A 19918-nucleotide genomic window follows, 5' to 3' on the forward strand; every position below is an offset into this window, starting at 1 on the left:
TGTGTTGCTTCTTAATACAAAATAAATCAAGCATCAATAAGATAAACATATAAACCTAATAAAGTTTTAGAAACCATCAAAATAAATAATATAGTAATATATTTATCTATATAATATAAACTTTTCTGCTCCTGAAGCAAAAATAAAGTTTGAGAGATTCTATTTTATATTTTGTGACCGGATAAAAAGTTTGTTGATCAAGTACAAACAAGAGCATTTATTTTTATTTGAGAGTACACAAGCATTTCAATTTGAGGATGATTTGATTGATGGGATGGCACTGCAACCAGCACGTGTGCAACGGAAGATTATCAGCTTGCCATGGGTGGATTTTAGCTTGTCATGGCATTGGCCATAGCGTGCGCACGCTAGATCTGTACAACGAGAATATGAGCTTCGGAGCACGAGGCCGGCGCCTTGCCAAACGACGGCAAGGTTCTCTTCATTTAATCAGGCAAATTTGCAACGAGCAAATTTGCATCGTTTCGTTGTACGTGCCCTTATCTGGCGGACGACTCATTCAACTGCAGGGACAAACACCTGGGCATTCTAACTAATCATCAAATGAGACGAAACAATAATTTATCCTAAAAAAAAAGGATTATACAGCACGCAACACAATCAATCAAACATAAGGACCCCTTAAGGATCATACAGCACACAACGCAATCAATCAACCAAACACAGGGGAATAATAGTTCCCGTACGAGCAGAATATTAAAAAAATCAGGCATAATGTAGAACGCTAGCTAATCTACCCTCTGTTCGGCCGATACATAAGCCAGCTGATAAGAGAAAATACTGTAGATTCACGAAATGAGTGAAAAAATCACTAAGATAACATTGTAGAAACATTGCTAGGCTATTTTATGTATTTTATTCATAAATAAATAACGATGCATTCTATTACATTCATCTGCAAATGGGTGTTTTAGCCCTTCCGCAGAACATACATCAGAGATATATTTACAAATAAAAATATTATTATCACTTGCTTAACCCATGAATACATTGATGATGATTATGTTGCTACGGTTGATCCGTTGGTTTTAGGAAATTGTAGCACTCCAGCTGCAGCATTTCTCCTCCGTTAACTGGGTCAAATTGGCATCTGTAGAAGCTGCAAAACCATTGAAAAAAAAACAAATATTTAGATTCAGATATATAGCTCCAGCTACCACGCTTATACTTGTAGAGAGTGACTGTTCGATTCCATGTTCTCACCTTCCATCCATACCAACAACTGCCACAGTATTCTTCTCATGTCCAAATGCAACAATATACTGCTCACCCTCATGGAGCCTGAATTGAGCTACTGACCACTCAGAGTGGAAATATTTCGGCAACACACCTGCCATTGATGGAAAATAACTGAGTAAGTATACGGCCTAATAAAAAAAAAGGCGATCTCACACAGCAAGGAGCTGCTCTTAACTTTGGATGGTCTCATTCCGTGTAACTAGCATATATACTCCCTGGTAGCATGCTAAAGCATCATGCCATCAAAAACAGAAACCCGCATGAAGCATACATCTTATTTTGAAGAGGGGGGAGGAAAGGAGTAAGATCAGAGCAGATGCAAAGTGTTGGATTCTATACTTCCAGCAAGATTATATGAACGATACTGGACACGATGAAATCCAAATAAGAAACCCAGTAAAATGCTCTGCATTCTTGTAATGATTTAGAATTTATTAAAATGGAAAATGTAACATATACTATACTAGACCTTAAGGTTTATTGTCCAACAAACTAGCTCCCGAAGTGCAATGCATAAATTTAGGAAAACATTTAAGATAAAACACAACTAATAATAACCTTGTATATTTTGAATCATATTTCTTAAAGCCTGTAAATGACATTCACAGTAAACCAAAAGGGGAACTTATCCCACACATTGGGTACCCTGACTCAAGCCGTTCGAATGGATAGATACAGAACTTACCTTTAATGAACGAAAGAGGGGGGCTTATATGGGGAACTTCAGGATCTGGAGCAGGCATAGGCTTATCATTTGCAGTCGATCCCACATTTATCTTTAAATTGAACACATGTATTGTTCCTTTATCGCTGGAGACAGCCAAATACTGCAAATTATTCGAGAAAGCCAAGCTATATATTTCTGCTCTATCAGCACCTCTCCTTACCTGAAGAAAGCAGACACAATTAGTAACCATATCCTCAGGGTCCTTATCTGTCCACTGTAATGTTAAGACTTCCTCACGTAATACATTTGTCAAAAGCTTGCGGGGGAAAGCAAACCCAAGAGAATGAATATATCAATGAGCAACAAAGGTTGGTAATAGCTATGCATAGAGATCCATAAGCAGGAAACTTGGTCAAGATCAGTCACAATCAGAACTCAGAAGCACCACACAGTAAAAGTTTATAATTTTTGTTCAAATCTAGATAAATTACAAAAACAGGTAGAAGTCAGGTCACTCCTCTATTGTAAGTATCACTAAGGGTGCCCCTCATGAGCGTTGAGAATGGGACAGTTCTGCAGTAGTCATCCAAGAGCTTGCATGCATGACTTTTTTTTCTAAAATAGTTCAACCCATTGGGAAACAGCCCCAGATGCCACAATACAGTTCTCTTCAACAAAAAAACACCTCATCCTGACCATGCTACAGACAAAGCTTTGTGCTTCCCCTGCACACTAACAAATTATCACTTTGCCAGAATCATCAACACAAATCCTGCCCTACCTGCCACATTGGGCATCTTTTTGGTGCCCTGCCCCAGGCGGACGCCGCACACGAGTGAAATCGAGGGTGTGGGCAACGCGACCTGAGAAGGGCACACAGGCAGGAAACGGAAGGAGCAGATGTGCACGCGTGGGAAACAGACGCGGGGAGACAACGAGAGTTTACGCGCATGGGAAATCGGAGCTACACCTCCCATGGGGCCATGACCCAGCCATCTAGCGTCAATCAAGAGAGGGCGGAGGAAAGAAGCAGCAGGTGGGAGGGAAGCACCTGGAGTCCTCGCCGGCAGCACCTCCTTCCAGCCACTCCCTCCCCTTCTACTCCACCAAATCTGCGACTCCTCCCTCTGCTCCGACGATTCGCCTCCTTGATTCACACCTCCACTCTCTGCTCCACCAATTCGGCCCCCTGATTTGTGCCTCCTCCCTCTACTCTGTGCCTCTGCTGCTTGTGCTTAGATATGAACTGCTCTGCTTGTGCTTGGTGCAACTGCTATCTGTTATGTGTAGGCATAAGTGATGTGCTTTGTGTGCATGTGTTTATGCTTCTCCACTATAGGTTAGGCTATGTTTATGCTTGCTACATGGGCTCCAAAATTGGCAGCAACAAGGTAAGTTTATTCTTCTCCACTATAGGTTAGGCCATGTGTATGGCATCGCCTCCCCGCACACCTTGAGCACCTAGTCATCTGGAAGGCGGTGGGTCGCCTCTCCTCGCCTTCCCGCCTTAATAACCATGATTACCTCACTGGGATCCCCATTCCTCAATTACGCCCATGCCATGGTCTTTGCTACCAGTCTCACTGCCAACATTGCTATCGTAGTATGAATTGGGGAGGTGAAATCACCTAGGTCTGCTTCAAAATACAGTGACAATAGTGTGGTTTTCAAAAAGAAACTTCGTGAGATTTGAATTGAAAAAAATGACCTTCAAGCAAAAAAAATGTATAATTTCAGGTCAAAGTTTGAAATATGAAGTTGAAATTTCCAATTTGTTTGGATGAAAATCCACCTTGCTGCGTTCATTTACTTTTACAGGAACCAAAACTAGTAAAAAAATGAACAGCTGAAAACATTTGAACCTGCTACCAAATTTTGATTGGTTACAAAGGCAACTGCAATCTTTCCGAACTTTTCTAGCATCAAGAAGAAATACTTGCAACACAAAGTCAGAAATTTTGTAGCATAACTGTTGTTACAGAGCAATAATTTTGTGAGGCATAGATTCAGGTTATAAATAATCAAAATGGCGAAGCCAGTGCGCTCAAACGCTCAAGATGTTTATCAATTTCAAATAACCATAAACTCATATTTTCACGGGCTCTTGTTGAGTTTCATTGTAAAGTTAACAGTATGCAAGCTGTTACACACTCCTAAATAGCTTCAGTTTACAAATGAACAAAGGCACGCGACAGCAATGAAACTGTGATTGCTTGATTTTTTTTGGTCAAGATCAGAAAAGGCTATGTCCTGTTTCTATTAATACCACACAGATCTCTGAGCTAGCCTAAAAGCCTACAGTTAACATCTAAAACCACTTATACTAGAAAGTAGGAAGTTGCTATTTAATCACACAACTTCAAAAGGAAACCATGTGCGCTGGTGCTACACAATGCTAGCAAAAAAGCACATGTGGTCGCATAGAACTACTATAGTTTCCCTTCCAGCAGCTGCTCAGAGATTTTCAAACTAGCGTAGAAGACTGCGGTTACTACTCAATGATCAGTAAGAAAACAATCTTGTGAGCTGCCAGCCTGGCACTATACGATACTTATCAAAAAGTAACACATTTGATTGCGGCATACGACTATTCTAAGCTCCCATTCAGCAGCTGCTCAGAGGTTTTCAAACTAGCATAGAAGACTGCGGTAACTACTCAAGATCAGTAAGAAAACAATCCTGTGAGCTGCCAGCCTGGCACTATACGATACTTATAAAAAAGTAACACATTTGATTGCGGCATACGACTATTCTAAGCTCCGATTCAGCAGCTGCTTAAAGACATGTTTTCCCCTATTTACTCGACAAAATCAGTTTTTATCAGTAGTAGCGTACTAACGTCACCTAACAGAAGTACAGAACTTGCATATACACAATACAACTATGAGTGTGTGACAGAAAGCTTACTTCCTGCAGGAGATTGCCTTCAGCTGCATTGTAGATTCTAACAAGCGTTCCCTTGGTGCTAGCAGTTGCAATGAGCCTCCCATCCTGCGACAGCGCGAAGCACGCGACACGGGAAGTGTGCGCATTGATAAACTTGGTCTTCCTCGCCCCATAGTGTTCCACCCTAATCTGCCCCTTCTGGGCACCGGGGCAAACAAGCACTATAGACCCAGGCTGCTGCGACACGGCGCAGAGGCCCTTGGGGTTGGGCGCCGTCTCGATCTGGTGCACGAGCTTAAGGTCCGCAAAGTTGTAGACGAAGATTTTGTACTCGAGGACCACTATGATGCGGTCGCGCCGGAGGCGGACGCCCCGGACGGGGGAGCGGAAGGAGAGCTCCCCGATGCAGCGGCTCTGGTGGTCGTCCCAGATCATGACCTTGTTGGGCGGGTAGTGCGGGTTATCGCCGCCGCCGACGAGCGCGAGTATGTTGCAGCGGAACAGCATCTCGACGACGCCGATACCCCCTCCCCCGGCGCCGGTAGCGCCGTCGCCCACGGCGGCGAGGTCCCGGCGGAAGATCTCGCGGAAGGGGTCGCAGTTGTAGATGCGGAAGCCCGACTTGGTGCCCGCCGCGAAGCAGCCGTAGTCCTGGTTGAAGGAGATGTGGAGAAGGTCCTTCGCTGCGGGGGAGGGCGCCGCGGCCGCGGCCGCGGCCGCGGCCACGGGGGCGGGGGCGGGAGCGGAGGAGGGAGCCGACGAGACGGACGAGGAGTCATCGCTTTCGCTCTCCTCGCCGCCGGAGGGGGTGGGGTCGATTGAAGTGGTAAGGGACGTCGGCACCGTCTCCGGCTCCGGCGCCTCTTCCTCGTCCTCCTGCTGGTGCTGCAGCGGCGGGTCGTCGGGGACGGGGTTAGGGTTCGGTGGGGCCAGCGCGGCGGCTGCGGGCGTCGCCATGGGCGGGGCGAGGGGCAGAACGGGGAGGTAGGTAGGGTTGCGTGAGTGGCCGCGTCACGGTGCTGCTGGGGCGGTGCGGAGGGTTAGCGATAGAGATCAGGGGTGCGGTAGGGTAAGCGGGGCTGGCGGTCGGGGTTGTTCACGGTGTTGCCATTGGTCGAGGTGGCTGGTCGTCCTCGGGCGGCTCGGGTAGGCGTGGCGGGGAAGGCAGCGCATACCTTTCGTGGCGTACGGGTTGCCGTGACCGTGTAGGGCTAGCCTCGAGTCAGCATGGTTAGTCTTTACAGGACCAAACAAACCGAGTTCCTCCTGTAAGGGGTCATGTTTGATTGTCTTTATTGTTGGTTTAATACGAGATAAGATTATATTTAGCTGTATGCATGCATCAAAGTTTTTGGTGTCTAACACGTGGCCTCCTGCACCATGCGGGAATCAAACCGTCCTATATGGAGAGGGAAGTAAACATTGAGAAGAAAGAGACGTGCGGGAAGGAGGAGGGCAAATGAACGAAAGGATGCAGGCGAAAGTTACGAACAGGGGAACCAAACACGGCTGCAATGCACCGAATGATATCGGATGGGGTAAAAATTGAGAAGAAAGAGACGTGCGGGAAGGAGGAGGGCAAATGAACGAAAGGATGCAGGCGAAAGGTGTGAGCAGGGGAATCAAACACGACTGCAATGCACCGAATGATATCGGATGGGTCTTCGGACGACGTGAGCGGGGCAACCAATCACATCCGTAGTGTATACTGCCCAGAATGGATGGGGGAAAACGAAAATGTTTCTGATTCAGGGATGCTCTACGCGCTCGCTTCTGATTTCTGATTCTTTTGGCTACTCTCATAGGTGTTTTTTTAAAGGAAAAGGATTCTATTGATAAGTGACATAATCACATCGTATTTAAATGTGAAACTCCGGACAAAAAAATACGATAAGTCCACTAATAACAATCTTCATCTTTAAATCATGTTGACAATTATCTTATTTCAGACCGTTGGAACTCAATAACACTGCCAACAGGATTATCCATAATGACAGGCACCTAAATTTGGAAACACCGCTTGATCCAACGGCACCAGAATTTTCCAGGACATGTCTGACATGTTGAAAGAACACCGACTATCTCATCGTCAAAGATGATCAATCCAGCTCCATCGGTAGCCCAGTACCAGCACTGTTGTAAGTCAGGATACCTGCCCAACCATCGTCAGCATGTTCGATTGACTGGTTCGTATTGTTGCTGGTTCGTTTACGTGAGAGAGAAGTACTGCTGACTGATTCGCGTGAACAGTGTTTATGTGAGAGGGCTGGCCAGCCAGCCGCTCCCAGCCAATCAGGTTGAGATCGGAATCCAATGAGCTAGTAACACGTAAAAGCGAACATGGAACTCGATTATCCCCCAGTCGCATCGACCCAGCAAAAAAAACATAAGCAACTTGAAGACCACCGGATTGGATGTACACTAGAGAGGAAGAGACCTCTATGATAAATAAGATCCAGTGAGCAATCAATGAAGATGATATTAGTTGTCATCCCATGAACAAGCTTTATTCAATTTAATCTAGAACTCTAAAGAGTTATATATTAGACTTAACGACGGAGGAGGTCCCCACTCCTCTTGCCCTTGTTGAGGGCATGAGGCCGTTGCATGGGGAGGAGGACCATGGTGATCAGGGGTGATTGTGGAGGTAACGGCGGCGACAGCAGAGTTAGGGACTAGGAGGAGGCGACAATCGAAGGAACGTGTCTTTAGAGTTAAAAGGTCGGTACACAATTGTTACTTTTCACTCCCTCAGTCCATAGAGAGGTGCAATTCTTATTTTTTTTTCTAAAGTCAGACTACCTGAAGTTTGACAAAAGTTATATAAAAATACTAAGATTTATACAAGTATCATTAAATTAATTATAAAAAATACTTTTATAGTAAACCTAGTTAGATAACATAATTGTTAATACTCTTGACTAAACTTAAGTTAGTTAACTTGTACAAATCTTATAGTTATATTTTTTAGATAGAGGGGAATACTTTAGGTGTTTGCTTCTTCTCTCCTGATAATCGAGTATTCGAGTTTCGTTTCCACACCTGCTATGCTCCATTCGCCCAACGTGTGATTTTGCCTATCTTTCGTCAAACATCATGCGACGTGATAGGCTAATTTTGCAGTTGCAGTTGCAATTGCTGAGTTTGCAGCCATCATAAATGAAGAGGCGAGTTGTTATTACTCCCTCCATTTTCAATTATAAGGCATTTTAATTTTTTAAATGCATTGTTTTTGCCATGTATTTAGACATACCCTATATCTCAGCGCATAGGGAAAAATAAAATAAAAAAAAACTAACGTCTTATAATTTGAATTAGTTAGCGTGCCCGTGCGTTGCTACGGGATAGCTAATATTTTATATTAAAAATACACGGATCGTACGATAAGATAACAATACTGTAAAAATTAAATATCAACGTTAAAGTTACAGTTAATCCAAAAAACAAAGTTTGTGAAATTAACAGTTACGGAGAGCGCGGCGTCACAGGCTTACCAACTCTATTTTATAGACCGTGAAGCGCCACGGTTAGGTTAATTAGCTTCAATGGTCTCATCATTTTCTCCATCACGCTCATGTTTGCAATTAAGGTATATGAAACATGGATGTCATTAATTTAGAACTGAAATGATATATAGCTATATAAAATTGTATTGTCTTTGTTCTACTTTATTTAAAAAAAATATATTATATACTTTCACTTTAGTTTTCTAAGCACTAATAATGAAATCATTTATATTTGTTCTGTTCAATTCAATAACCAAACAAAAATAACGATAATTATTTAGCTGATTTAATCAAACCCTAATTATGATGTATTTTTATATAGCAGGTATCCCGCGCGTTGCCGCGGGTTAACAGCCAGTTAAATTGGTGCCGAGAATGCCTCCTTACATGCTTTATATTATTCAATTTTCAGTGTGGAGAACATGTGGGTAAATGGAAAGAATATCAATAACCTTACAAAAGAAACTAATCGCTATATTGTTGTCAAAGATCTAGGGTGCACCACATTAATCATGTCTCCGGAGCATGGCGGGCATCCAGCAGCTATGGTGACGATCAGACGGACCTAGTACGGTGAACTGTTAGTTGTGCCTCACCACCCGAGTCATGTAAATAGAGGAGACATCAGGTGTGTGATAACTTCAGAAAGTATTATTCATGCCCATAAAATCGTGTTGAGTTTGTAATGGTGAACGCTGCATATTAATACAGGTACCATAGGAAAATATAATTTATAGAAGCATAGGGAAAGAGAAGTTAGATGTAGCAAACGAATGAAACAGTAGCATAATTATATGTATGATGCAATTTAACTGGTCAGGTGGAGCCGCTACTAACGCAGAGACAACAATTTTTTTTTTGCAATATAATCTTGCAATGATCATGTATAAGGAGTATAGCACAACTTCGACAGCTGAACACACGGAAGCTATCATAATATAATTGTTTAGGAATTTAGGATACAGTATAGTCATTATGTCCATGATGTAATAGCTATGATGTAGTTAAGGAAACCTTTGCTATGGGTAGCACAAAAAATTGGTAATATATCACACAATGATTATGAGAAGGATGTAGTGCTTGTTAGGGACTTCATGGCATAGGATAAAAATCGAGATATGCAGCTAATTAGGGAGTTGAATATGGCAGTAGAAGAGGTACATAGAATGTTCCAATTTCCTATAGCAATAGGCTACGGAACCATACATACAGAAAACCAAATAGGTCATTGTAGTTTTTTAAGGCAGCAGAATGGTCCAATTTTTCATGGCAACAGAAAAATAATAATGATATGGCGGCTGAAATCCTGATTAGCAAACCATCCAACCATGAAATTAACGATGCTCAAATTATTACCTTCTGGGGCCAGACTTGAAACCGAAATAGGATTGATCCGTTTTTTCAGTAGGCATGCTCTGATCCTGCACCTGATAAAATATTGTGGTTTTGAAGATTAGCTATTTGGAAAATTAATAATTATAGTGCCTCAACCTCATATCGATGAGATTACTTAGACACTTAACTTACTGATATCTAGTTGGGATGTACATTGACCATATGGTTGGAGCATGGAACAGAAACATAGATGCATCGATAAGATTCTTTGTTGTGGTTAAAAACCCTCAAATATTTAAGTCGCTTCCAAACTTCTAAACTGAATATATATCATTCACGGGGATGATGTATATGCAGAGCCAAATCGTCGTAAGGTACAGCTAGTGGCACCTGGCCAACAAATGTATGGTTCTATCAGGTTGTACCATGTCAACAAAAACATACAGTGAGCCTCGTAGCAGAGGTTAAAAAAGAATTGCCAATAAAATAACATCCATGAGAGAGCACATCAGAAAAAAGTATTCTTTCTATTATTTCGTGACTGCTTTCAAAGAATGGGTTCTAGGCTTGTATAGCATTTCAGCAAGGCAGCAAGAATTGCATGAACAGAATGAACATTTAGGCTAACGGGAAACCAAAGAATAACAATCTGTAAGAAGTATCATAACTCTTCCAACACACCATGATGACAGATTCATTGTTTTTGTGGAGATTGCCTGGAAAAAAGATTTCACCTATTATCTCGAGATGGTATCAATGGTAACTGCACAAATAATGATGATGAGAACTGTTAATAAGAAATCATAAAACTGAAATAATATTAGCCAAAAAAAGAGACTTGTTTAGGTTCAGCTCGCTGAACCAACAATTGTGAGCAGCGTCCATGTGGAAGTCCTCAATCTATGTAGATTGCACCCTAAAAAATAATAACAAATGCAAGCAGTGTGTATCATGTAAAATCAAATCTATGTACTCTGTTGCAACCCGACGAAAAGAAAATAAGCACAAAACCATGAATATGTTCCAAAGCACGGCAAAGAATTGCATAGTGTGTAAACCTTGAAATGACATATTCAAATAATTAAGGATGCAATCTGTGTACTAAAAGTATACAGCAGGAATGCTTGGAGGTAAGATGACTGTTTGCAGAGGTTAGGGATTGACCTAAACATCAGAAAAATTGAAAGGAACCTACAGACTAATGGTATCATCATGTTGAAAAATTCAAATGTTAAAATTATTGCTTGAAAAAATGAATTAGCTTTTGAGCAATTGTACTTTATCGGCATCATCAATGGATGATGCCACCTATTGGTTTCATCCATCAATTTATCACCGAAAGGAGATGACCTATGTGCATACTATGTATATTTTAGATGGCAGTTCATAGTGGTCAAACAAAAAAATATTTTATGACTGATCTTGGCAGCTGTTCAGAGGATCTGCATTCTTTGTCCTATCTTGAAATGAAATTAATTGGTAGATGTAGAGGATAAGGCTCAACTGACAGAAGTAACTACTACTCACCTGCTGGTCTGACAGTGGATGCCATCTCTAATGAAAATGAAGATCTTTTGAATATGAAGATCTGTAAATTCACACAAAAAATCAAAGCTTAGGCATAGATTGGAATACAAATAGCCAAATAGCATAGGTTAGGGTTTGGGCGCTCTGGTTTCTCGCAGCAGTAAGGGAATAGAAGGGGTGGGCATACTTGGTGGAGCGCCCGTCGAGAGGACCTGGGCACCCGGCTTACGGTGGCGCGCTGCTCGCCGAGACTGTGGGGATGCGGATAAGCAGGGCGCGGGCGTAGAGAGATGTCCCAACCTGTGCCCGCCGCAGCTGGTCGCACATGCGGCGGTGGCGGTGGTGGAGACGCGAACGGGGACAACAGGGGAGAAGCAAATGGGTAGGCGGTGGGTTTCTGCGGAGGCCAATGCAGCGACGACGGTGGCGGTGGCGGTGTAGACGGGGTTGCACGGGCGGAGACAACAGGGAGGAGCGGACGGGGGAGGGTGCGGGAGACCTGGATATAGGACGCGTGGTATCGCAAGTTGGAGGGGCGGACTGGAGGGATCGAACCGTGGAGAGAGGCTGCGGGAGTGCGGCGCTGGCGGCGGGGGGGGAGTTGAGTGGAGCGCGTGATGCAGTATTGCACGGACGGGGAGGAGGAGCGACCCTAAAAAAAGTCGAACCAAAAAATTATCCTACTTTTATTCTTTTTAATTGTAGGAGAATAGAGGAAGTACTGTACTAAAGAAAATGTATATCATCTGATTGTCGGGCTTTCAGCTACTTATGTTGCAGCTGCATACGGTTGCTCAGCTGCTGCCACTGCTCATTAGCTCAAATGTGTGCAGCCGCTGCCTAAATAGCACAGCGATCGGGCAGGTAGATTTATATTTAGAACAAAATCTTGCATGGAGAGTAGTCTAGGGGTATATAGACCTACCAAAATGAGCCCTAAACTGTACTCGTTCTCCGTGATGGTGATGGCGTTGTGTTGTATTGTATCTATGGCACGTGATGCCGCTTATAATTGCACCTCACTTGGTGTTCGCGTCATGCCGTCCTTCGACCATAAACGACAGGCGATCTGTTTGCATCCAAGTTGCCCGTCATCAAGTCGGAGAATTAAACCGATTCACTCGCGGACGGCGGATGGCAATCATGTCAAGTCAACCGATGAACCGGGAAAACAATGATTTTCTTTTTGTGAGCATAGAAAACAATGGGTACCTAGTCAGAACGAAACGGGGAATAAAAAAAAAACGTGGGGCGCCGCTCCAGTAGACAATTTGCCTCGGTGGCCATTCGTCAATCCGACCAATAAAATAGACCCAAATACGACCCACAAATCCGATGGCTCAGAGGCACTCGAACCTTAGGGCAGTCCCAATGAAAAAAACCGGTAGTTTCTATAACATAAGATGTCGCACCAAAAAAACACTGTTTTTCAACCCATAGTTTCTATGAGTAATAATTATTTTCTCTTTCTCTCTCCCAACTCTATCTTCTTCCTCCAATAGGAGTGCGACATGAGCTCCCTAGAAACTGGTGGTTTCTCCCCAATGGCGATTTCATGGTTTCTTGGTGCATTGGGTCAAGAGTAAACCTGGTTTCTTCATGAAGAAACCATTTCTATGATTTTTGTTCTCTTTCTTCATTAATTACGTTGCCATGTCAGCATTTTGTCTCCATGACAAGTCATTTAATGAGGATAGAAACCATCATCAATGCACCATCGGAACTGCCCTTAGGGTCGAGTGGATCGATCCACCCCTTCGGCTTCCTTCTGTTCTGTGCGGCGGCGATCCATCGCGCATCCTGCCGCAAGGTTCGCCATCCGGCTTGCCCGGCCACCAGCCTTGCTTCCTCCCTCGGCGCCTCCCCAAACTTCTCCAATCGAGCCACCCAAACACTGTGCTGCTCAAGTGTGGCGCGCGGCTGGTGCTGCCGGCATGGAGTAGTCCTCCAAGGCAGAATCCTGAGCCGTCGGAGATCATCGTTGAGGAGATCCTGGTGCGGCTGCCTGTCAAGCCCCTGGTGCGGTTCAAGTCCGTCTGCAAGGCCTGGGGCCTGGCGTGCCACCATCTGGGATCCCATCTTCACCCGCCAGCTGAGAAGATGTGCCGCCCGCGCTCGCCCACTCAGCTTCAGCTCCTCCACGCCTCCGGCGATCCCCGCCGCCGTCCTAGAACTGGAGTTGCTGTCATTAGCGAGGCGCACCTTTTCTCCGGGTCACCTTTTGCTTGTTGTGAAATTTCGCCAGAGATGAACGTGATGTACTCCTGTACTGAACTACACAAGGGGTATAATGTTTGTTTGTTCTTCTGTCCATGAGTCAACGCTAATAATAAACAGTTTATTATAAACTGATATTTGAGGTCCACGCGATAGGATGTTTCAGTTTTTAACAGTCTGTCTACTGCACACACATATGTTTTAACATAAGTCAACACATGGTTGTTGGCTGTATAAAAAACACATAGATTTCAATATAGGAAAAACCATGTGTTTTTGGACTAGTTAGCACATGGTTATTAGATGCCTAAGAAACACATGAATTAAAATACTGGAAAAAAACATGTGTTTTAAGAGAATGCAACACACAAATTCCATCAGACAAACAAGGCCCACAACTGTTGTTCAGCCCAATAAAGACATGCCAGAGAGGCCCACTAACTACGAAGACAGAGAGGCCTAGTTCAGCCCAGAGCCCAATAACTAAAAAGACAGAGATGACATCAGATCTCTTCGTGGAGAAGCCTCTTCGTTGAGATCAGATCTCTTCGTGGGGGCACAGGGGAAAGCCTCTGCCCTCCGTGGAGATCAGATCTCTTCGTGGGGGCAAGCAAAGCACTGCTCTGCGTTGAGATGAGATCAGATCAGAGCAGGGAAAAGAAGAATACAACCAGCAGATCAAAGATAAAGATCTCCTCTGCGTGGGGGCAAGCAGACCAGAGGAAAGGGGCAACCAACCAACAGATTGAAGGGGAACCACTAACCTCAACAGCCAAGGTAAGCACACTGACTTTCTCGTAAAGATATAATCCAAGATTGCTAGTATTTGCTGCAACCAAATTCAGAAATCAGAAATACAAATTCGCAAATTAAGGAACTCAGGAACCAAATTCAAAAATCAGAAATCATAAATAAATTTATATTCTCTATCTGACCCTTGTCTTGAAGGCAAGGTGCTAGCTATAGGTTGACTTACACCTTAGTAACAGAAAACAAGTATGAAAAGCAACATCAACATAGAATGGAGAGTGATTACCTCTTAGTGAATAGAGAGGCATGAAATCTTTAGCCATGCCATCTGCTTCATAACTGGAAGACAATAAGTACCATCTGGATCAGGTTCATTTTTTTAGATGAAGACATGGGTTTATATATGCAAAACCCCAAATCATAGGTGCCTGATATATTATCCTGATCCTGTTATCCTATGTTCACACTAATCAGAAGACTAATGTACCTAATGCATCTGACATTTGACGACAAGGCAAGAAGAGAGATTATCTTCCTATCACACCAATTACTTCATCTACATATTACTTCATCTAGATATATTAGGTTGAAGGATGAAAGGAAGCCAAACAAAATAAGTTTCCTCGTCGCTAAAGCAACATTTTTAGATTCCAGCAAAAGCTACAAACCTCACGAGGTCGTAGAGAAACACTTCCCTTATGGCTATAAAGGCTATGGTCCAACAAATCCATAAGTGCCTCAGCAGCAAATCCATAAGTGCCTCAGCAAATCTATAGTATGATAGACAAAATACTGAAATGTGTTGCCACAAATCATAAATAATTCAAGCCCCACGAATTCAATATATGTTGCACCTACAAAAGAAGAGCCCCCACAACCAAGCACACCATACCTGGAAGAGAATCCCAAATGAGCTTGTACCCACGACATGTTCTACCATGTAACTGATGATCTACATTTAAGTTCGGAACAAGAACAACACATGAGCTACTGAAGACAAGATGAGGCTACCAAAAGTAAGCAGTCTACCATGTAACTGAACCACGTTAGAGCAATATTATTTCTCATCAGGACTACATATTGCACATGTTGGGCACCATAATTGCTGAAAATGAAGTATGCAATTTACTACTTATAAATGTGCAATGAAGAAATGGATACTAAACGTAGCCTTCTTGTACACTATATGCAACACACAGTTAAAATATATGAGAGCTCCTACTATTCTACAGTATATGTATAGAATCAAGACCTAATATATAGCTGAATGATATCTCAGGGTCAGTACAAAAATGTGCACGTCTCACTCTAACTCAAAAAGACTTATCCAAGGCTATACACAGCTGAGTGGACCATGTCAATCTTCTAGCTTCACCGCTAAGAGCAAAAACATTCACAATTAACATGACAAGAAAACAAGGATAAAAAACTTCAACATAAAAGAGGAAAGGGGGTGTTACAAAGACATAAAAGAGGTGTGTGTTGCCACAAATCACAATTGATAAACTTCAACATGTGTTAGCACAAATGACAAGGACAAAAATGAGATGTGTGTCGGCACAAATCATAAGTAACAAAGTTGAAAGATGTGTTACCACAAATCACAAGAGTGGGCTCACTGTTATTTCTTGTTAACACTAGCTGAAGTTTATTTTGCTCACCAGCGATGTGCTCTTCGCATTCCTTCAATAGACGAGTAAACCTTAGTACATAGACAAAAATGTAGCACATGGAATTATGGGAGTGTTCATGTATAACTTTTATTGAAAAAAGAAGAGTGCCACTAACCATTTTCGGTAGTAGGCTTTATGCATCGTAGGATCAAGTTCAATTGCTTTGTTAGCATCCGCCATAGCTTCTGCAAGTTTAGTTAGTAATTCCTTTAGTCCTATACATTTATTGTGTTCAAAAACAAATATGCAAGCCAATGATGGAAGCATGAATAACACTACAAACTAGGCTTCCTATTTATAGCTGATTCTAACTACTTACAATAGTCCTACTGTGTGTTAGATGCATGGAATATGTAATGATGATAAACCTTCTAACTGGCAAAATATGAAATCTGGATGTTTTAACAGAACATGAATCTAGAAAGAAGAACAAGGCTGCAGGAAATGTTAGAGGCACAATATCAGATTCACAATTATGAGGATATGATTCGCCAAGAAGAAAGCAACAATGATGTAAAATTACTCCTAATTCAAAACAGTTGACACAAACAATAAATAAATGAGAATTAATGGCTTCTTCATTTTCTTGCAGGTTTCAATTGCTTCCCTTATGCAACTAATACAAGCACCAGTCGAGTTTGATCAACTACTTGAGGTAAGAAACACAATTCAATGATGCAATGAGAAACTATGTAAGTACTCATCTGCTTGCTTTTTTTATGAAGCAGAATAATATGTATGTCACAACAAGTAGATGTGATGATTATCCAACATCAGTGAAATCACAAGAAGCAATTAAGGAAGTACAGTCAGCTCCTTACCAAATATTTGCAGGCACAAATTATTCCAGTGACCTTTCAAATACCTACAGATACAAAAAGGTGAGCAAAATCATTGCTTAGAATAAAAAAAATGCCAACATAAGAAGGTTGTTTTTCGACTAGAATATATTTCAATGCAGGGAGGCTACACTGAACTTATGATGGAACAGATCAGGAACTCTCAGAAAGATGATCAAACTGACTAGAATATGCAGGTAAAATTTTATAATACCAATACACAAAAATTACAATTTAGACATGTAAATTACACACATATGTGCAATGTAATTTCAGCATAACAGTACTTTAATTTTAAGGCTTCATTATAAATTGTGCAGCAACAAGACTAGTTGTGTTATATTATAAATGGTAACCATTCTCATTATCAAACAAATAAAACAAAATATGAGACTTGAAGATCTAGATGGAATCTTTAGACCACAAACTGACCGGTCAATATTAGAGTCAAGGCTCTCATATGAGGTACATACAGACAGCTGAGCCATTTTGATTACATTTATAAGCAATACAAATATGTATCGGCATCAAAGTAAAACTTATCTTTACAAAAACAGGATGGAGAAATGACAATCGTCGTTGATGATGATGGAGCAACGACAAGCATAGCTGATGATGATAGATCTAAAATTCAACAATACCATTGGCAAACTGATATATTCAATAACATGGGCATTGATGAGGTACATAAAAATGATCTCTTCAACTATTTCAGTCCACACTGAAAAAATATATTTTATTATAAATCGCATTACTCAGAAACTGAGACTGCTGCTAATATATTTACAGGTGCAGCATGAAAATCAAGATGACCAACCAACAATGGGAGAAAATGACTTGAGGATCATAGCAGTAGAACCAACAAGTTCAGATATTACATCAACAGTAACAGGTGATAATGAACATGTAAATGGCAGCCAAGAACTGACAGAGGAAGAGATTAAAGAATTCATAAAAAATGAGCAGATTGCAGCATCTGAAGGCAACAATGCACCAATCAACAGTAAGTACACCCCACAGCCATCGATGGAATTTAAAAGTAGGGATGATGCTCACCATTTCTTCAACTTCTATGCGTTCCTAGCTGGATTTCAAGTTGCCATAACACATACAACAAGAACTCAAAGTAAGAAGAGAAATAATAAGGTAGTCAAAGTGACAATGAGATGCACTCATCAAGGAAAAGAAAAGGAACCAAAGTGTTTAGAGCAAGAAGAAGCTGAAGTAGACAAGGATGTTGGAAAGAAGCCGGTAAGAAGAAGGAAAACAAATGTTCAGCAGAAGTCAGATTGTCCTTGTGTTATGATGGTGAAAGAAGAAGGAGTTGTATGGAAGGTTAAAACTCTTGATTTGGAGCATAATCATGAGCTATGCCCTGGAGATAGGGATCAGCTATTTTTTGGTCACAAGTATATGATAGAAATGGAAAAAGGACTTATCAAGACTCTGAACGATAACAATATCCCAACTAGGAAGATGGTTTCTATTCTATCGTATTTTAGAGGGGGGGCTTATAACTATACCGATGAAAAAGAAAGATATCAGCAACTATAGGATAAGGCTGAACAGAGAAGTTAGAGGATCAGATATGACACAAGTACTGGATTATTTCAGAAAGAAACAAACTGAGGATCTGTCTTTCTTTTACAAGTTTGATTTAGATGAGGACAAGAGAGTGAGAAACTTGTTCTGGACAGACTGTTCTTCTATAAAATATTATGCAGATTATGGAGAATGTGTAAGTTTTGACACAACATATATGACCAACTGATACAACTTACCTTTTGCACCATTTGTTGAAATCACCGGACATGGGCAAAGTTGCCTTTTCGGATGTGCTTTCCTGCATGATGAGACAGTAGACACTTTTAAGTGGGTATTTCAAACTTTCCTTCAAGCAATAGAAGGAAAACACCCTCAAACAATCATCACAGACCAAGACATGGTGATGAAATCAGTAATAGAGCAAGTCTTCATAAACACAAAGCACAGAAATTGCTTGTTCCACATAAAGACCAAATGCTACAATAAGAATGTCAAGGTCTTTGCAGCAAACGAAGGACTATATGAAGACTTCGAAGATATAGTGAACAATAGTCTAACGGTGAAAGAATTTGAGCGACTTTGGAAGAGAATGATTGAGGAAAGCAACCTTTAAGGGAATAACTACTTTTCCAAGATGTGGGAAATGAGGAAAAGGTTTATCCCAGTCTACTACAAAAATGACTTTTTCCCTTTCATACAGACCACATCTAGGAGTGAGGCAACAAATGCGAGGTTCAAAGACAATGTAGGGCCAACCTATAGTATCATCAGCTTTCTGAAAGAGTACAATCGGATTGTTCATACCATAAATCGAGCAAAAAGGCTAGAGGACAGCAATAGCAAGCAGAAAAGGCCAAAGGAATTTATATTCGGCTACAGAATAGAGCAGCAGGCACAACAACTATACAACAGAAACATATTCAAAAAGTTTCAGCTACAACTGAAGGCAACATCAAGGCTGAACTACAGGGAAACTGAAGATGGAAAAACATTTGAGGTGTGGCAAAAAAGTAACCAGATTCAGGAGGTTCATAGGTTCAGGAGATATACAGTAAACACTGAACTAACACAAGGAGAAGAAGAATTTACCTGCATATGTGCAAAATTCAGCAAAGATGGCATACTCTGCTCTCATATCCTGAAAATAGTCAATGAAAAGGAAATCAGCACAGTTCCAGACAAATACTTCTTAGATAGGTGGAGAAAAAAGGATATGAAGGTATATGTTGAAAGATAAGAAGAAAAAACACTTGAAACAAGCTCATTATTGAGATTCAACATATTATCTAGGAGATCAACAATACTGAATTTGAAAGGATCAAAAAATAAAAAAGCCATGGAATACCTTATGGCAGAATTCGACAAGATGGAAATCAATTTAGATACAATGCTATGTGCTCAGCAAACAGGTGAAGCACAAAATGACCAGCAAGGAAATGAAGAAGGACAAACTATAGCAGCACAAGCTAGAGATCCACAGACTGAAATAGATGATCCAGAAAGATTTCAGAGAAAGGGAAGGCCACCTAAACCTGTCAGAATGAAGACACATATAGAAGAAATAAAGAAGAAACTAGTGGCAGCAGAAAAGAAGAAAACAAATGACACAGACAGTGCAGGTATAAAATTTAAGGACATACAAATAGAATTTGAATCTAAATGCAAAAATTCTTATTTATATGAACTAATAATGTTTTATAGGCTCCCCGGTGA

General features: G+C 41.5%; 1 protein-coding gene and 1 pseudogene across 1 annotated transcript; one reads left to right on the forward strand and one right to left on the reverse strand.

Moving 5' to 3' along the window:
• Positions 1–854: 854 nt before the first annotated feature.
• On the reverse strand, positions 855–5877 carry LOC136457074 (autophagy-related protein 18a-like). Its single transcript, XM_066457115.1, has 4 exons — positions 4835–5877; positions 1946–2147; positions 1225–1351; positions 855–1120 (listed from the first exon to the last, which is right to left on the reverse strand). The coding sequence occupies exons 1-4, from the start codon at positions 5768–5770 to the stop codon at positions 1030–1032; spliced, it is 1356 nt and encodes a 451-aa protein (XP_066313212.1). The 5' UTR covers positions 5771–5877; the 3' UTR covers positions 855–1029.
• Positions 5878–16501: 10624 nt separating this feature from the next.
• Positions 16502–19442, forward strand: LOC136461318 (uncharacterized; annotated as a pseudogene).
• Positions 19443–19918: the final 476 nt, after the last annotated feature.

The sequence above is a fragment of the Miscanthus floridulus genome, chromosome 6, assembly GCF_019320115.1.
Source record: "Miscanthus floridulus cultivar M001 chromosome 6, ASM1932011v1, whole genome shotgun sequence".
NCBI lineage: Eukaryota > Viridiplantae > Streptophyta > Magnoliopsida > Poales > Poaceae > Miscanthus > Miscanthus floridulus.